At 36.8% G+C, this 3,842-nt stretch overlaps 1 protein-coding gene across 1 annotated transcript in view; it reads right to left on the bottom strand.

Annotated features, from left to right (window-relative positions):
- Positions 1-2,968, bottom strand: part of ptprna (protein tyrosine phosphatase receptor type Na) — a 23,814-nt gene extending 20,846 nt beyond the window's left edge. Inside the window, exon 1 of the mRNA XM_008403893.2 lies at positions 2,615-2,968. Within this exon, the coding sequence (XP_008402115.1) occupies positions 2,615-2,690 (76 nt within the window). The 5' untranslated portion in view covers positions 2,691-2,968. The remainder of the gene's footprint in view (positions 1-2,614) is intronic.
- Positions 2,969-3,842: the final 874 nt, after the last annotated feature.

Raw genomic sequence — 3,842 nt, 5'->3', positions numbered from 1 at the left:
GGATGGATGGATGGATGGATGGATGGATGGATGGATGGATGGATGGATGGATGGATGGATGGATGGATGGATGGATGGATGGATGGATGGATGGAATTGCAATCAAAAATCCATTAAGGACATTAAAAATGTATATAATGATCACCTTACCCTACATACCAAAATGTAAAGTAAAGTAGTCTTTATTGTCATTGTGCATTTCTGTACAGTGTACACAAGCACAATGACATTGGTTCACATAAATCAACAAATCATATCAGTAATAAATAGTTTTGACTATTCAACATGTCAGGGTTTTTATTGCAGAATTTTGGAGCAAAAAAAATATGATTGTCAAAAACAGTAATATGACGATCATTGACTAACGCAGCAAAATCGTAATAGTTAGGACTTATGTGTCACGATTGTCACAGTTTTGGTTTAATTGTAGGACATTTGATCCTTCCTGATAGACAATAGTGTCACTAATCAAGTAAATTGTTTTTACATAAACAGTTTAGGATAACAACAAATAATCAATCATTCAATTAATCAATTTTATTTGCACAGCACATTTCAGCAACAAGGGAGTTCAAAGTGCTTTACATCATAAAAAGACAAAAATAAAATCAAAGAAACGCTGCACAGTCATCAACTGAGAAACCACATTTTGTAAATTGCCATAATCAAAATCATTAATGTACAAAAAAATATATTTATCAATGTTCCAATTAGATTCAAAAGCAAACAGGTGGGTTTTCCATCTAACTTAAATAACTACTTCTCAAAGACACATAGCTTTACACAACCATACAGCTGGCAAAGATTCCATCTTTTCACCATAATATCTATCAATTAATATCCATCCATCTATAGGCATTAAGCAGTCACAGTGAACACCCTGGACAGGTCATAAGTCCATTTCAGGAAAACACAGAGAAACACAGAACAAACAACCATGCACACTTACACTTCATGACACTTTGAGAGACCATCTAATTTAAGAGTCATGTTTTTGGACAGTGGGAGGAATCTGGAGTACCCAGAGAAAAACCACATATGTACAAGGAGAAAATGCAAACTCCTTACAGAAAGACCCAGGCATTAAACCCCAGACCAGTATGGGGTTCCACCCCATAGTGGATGTGTCACTGTGCATCTCCAATTATTATTCTTTCTTACAAAACAGATATCGTGTAACAAATCCTTGCAAAGTAGACCAAACATTGCAATCATCCAAAAGCAGTGTTTCTCATAGCAACAAGACATCTGGCCCTAAAGGGAAAAAAAAAAACTGACTGCCAAGACGTAAACGCAGACATGAGCATCATACAGTCGCACATATGGATAGACGGCTTTTCAGACAAACAGTTGGATAAATCTGGAGTGTGAAAAAAACAACAACAGTGGAGGGAAAAAGGTGTCAGTGATTGAAAGAGCCAGTACTGATTTTCCTCCAAGGCACTGACACAACCTCCTTGTTGATGGCAGCTGCTTATCAGGTTGTCTCTTATTTTTATGTATTATTCTATACAAGTTGATTCTCTGATATTGCTCTAATCAATTTTCGATAACAGTTTCATTTAATACATTTTGGCAATAAAAAAAACATTCAAACGAACTCATAAAGCAGGTCGAATAAACATTAATCAGTCTGAGTGAATATAAATTAAACATAGAAAAGGGAAGGGCAAGCCAATGGTGATGCTCTTTTTGTTTTCAGGTTGTTGAGCGTATGAGCAAAAGGAAAATACTTTAATTGAAGTCAACAGTGGCTCAATTTCTTCAGTGGAATGCTAAATTCAAATCACGTAAAGACAACAATAACAACAACAAAAAACAAAAATAAAAATACTAAGGGGCATAAAACTCACTTGTTGCACAACTGTCTCATTAGAAATGTCAAGTCAATGCAGCTACCAACAAAAACAAGTCATAATCAGTTCTAAATAATCACAGCAAGACTGTTATTGTAAATTATATTAATCTGCCACAAAACACTGCAGCTGTCATTGTATTTCCATGGACGGGAATAAAACACAGCAAACGTATTAGAAATTATAATTGTACCTCTACATCTCTAAATGTCCTTTACTGAGTAAAGAGCATGTTTAATGTGCTCTTTACAGAAGACATAGATGAAGTTGTGGTTTTGAAACACAAATAAGTCTTTATTTTATTTTATGTATGTAATGTAATTCTAGTGTTTTCATTCTAATGTTCCATTTAGAGCATATCGCTCTGTGTCACTCTGTCTTTATGGCAAAAACATAACTGTAAGCACAATAAAAAGCAGAGCCAAAGTGGTGAGATGTCATGAGCGAAATGCTCTAACCTGTTCTTTTATGATGCTGGAAGATAAAACAGCCTATGAAACAGACTAAGTGTTTCTCTTCCCCATCCTCCCTTATCTCCCATCTCTTCTCCTCCCCTGTTTAATCTGATTACAGTCCCCTGTATTTACCCACAGATGCAATCATTGAGTTAATTTGGTAAAGACATGTACAGTTCCCTCTTGAAATGCACAAACGCACTTGATGCACCATGCAAAGTAAGGATGTTTTGCAGTAGAATATGTAGCTGTTTACTGTTTACTCTCTTAACTAAATTGTAATATGCAGCATCATCACCTTACCGTATTTCTCAGAGACAGCTGGTTGGTAGAGCACCGCCAGAAGGAGCAGAGCTCGCCATGGTTTCAGATGTTGCATGATCCCCTGAAGCTTTAGTGCGACGGATGGATGGAGAGAGACAGACTCTGAGAGTTTTCCACCTGTTTTAAATCCCCATTATGTTTAACTGAGCCGTCAAGATCGTGTACAGGGAGGGACAAAGGGGGGGGGGGAAATTGAGAAGGGAATAAAAATGATGGATGGATAGGGAAGAAGAAACCCTCCCGATGAAAAGGCGGGGCGAGGGGAGAGAAGGGGGAGGGCACAGACCGTGGACACGCAGCGTAGTACCGACTCACGACAGCACCGCTGCGGAAACAGCCAGCAGTCTGTGGAAACCGAGAGCTCTCAGCAACAGAAGGAAGCAACCTGCAGCTGCGTCATCAAGGTGGAAAAAGAAACAACACAGAGAGAGAATACATGGGGGGAGTCAACGAAACCGCTCGCTTATTCATTCCATATTCCTCCCATTCAGAAATGACATGAGTGCAGTTTCTATTGCACCGGGTACACGCACAGAAAAACGTGGAGGGTTTATTTATGTTTTTTTTTTATTTTTATTTATTTACTGTATTTATTTATTGGTTTTGGTTTTTGCATGATTCAAGCTCTTCATTATTTTTACATATTTAACATAAGTAGTGAATCTTACATTTGTAATAGGGAAATTTAACTGTATATATTAGATGAAAACTCTTAGAATCTAACAATATACGTTTGTATTCAAACCGAAGGGGGAGAGATGGGGGTGCACACTACTTAATATCATCCATCCCATATAGCAGCCAAATTTTGCATTAAAAATCAATTAAACTGCAATTTTAGACCTAAAACAATCCACATACAATGTGGAAAAGATTACCTATTTGGTAATAACATGCCTAAATGTTAAGCTTTAAAGTTAGAGGAACCGGTGCTTTGAAGTTCATGTTGCTGTGCTCTCACGCCCTCTAGTGTTTGCGAAAACTTAGTATTTGCTTTCCCAAATTTTGTTTATTTAATCTTTATTTAACCAGATAAATAACCTTTGTGATTAAGTCCTTTTCACATGGATGACCTGGGCAACAAAGCACATAGCTGGTAAGACAATCAGACAACAATCACAGAATAAATATTAGACATATTTAATTTGACAATAAAGTGTACTAGATATTATTACAGTAATGAGTTAAGATTTTAAAAACAGTAACA

Source organism: Poecilia reticulata, linkage group LG2 (assembly GCF_000633615.1).
Source record: "Poecilia reticulata strain Guanapo linkage group LG2, Guppy_female_1.0+MT, whole genome shotgun sequence".
NCBI lineage: Eukaryota > Metazoa > Chordata > Actinopteri > Cyprinodontiformes > Poeciliidae > Poecilia > Poecilia reticulata.
This window is presented reverse-complemented; position numbering and strand designations above follow the sequence as displayed.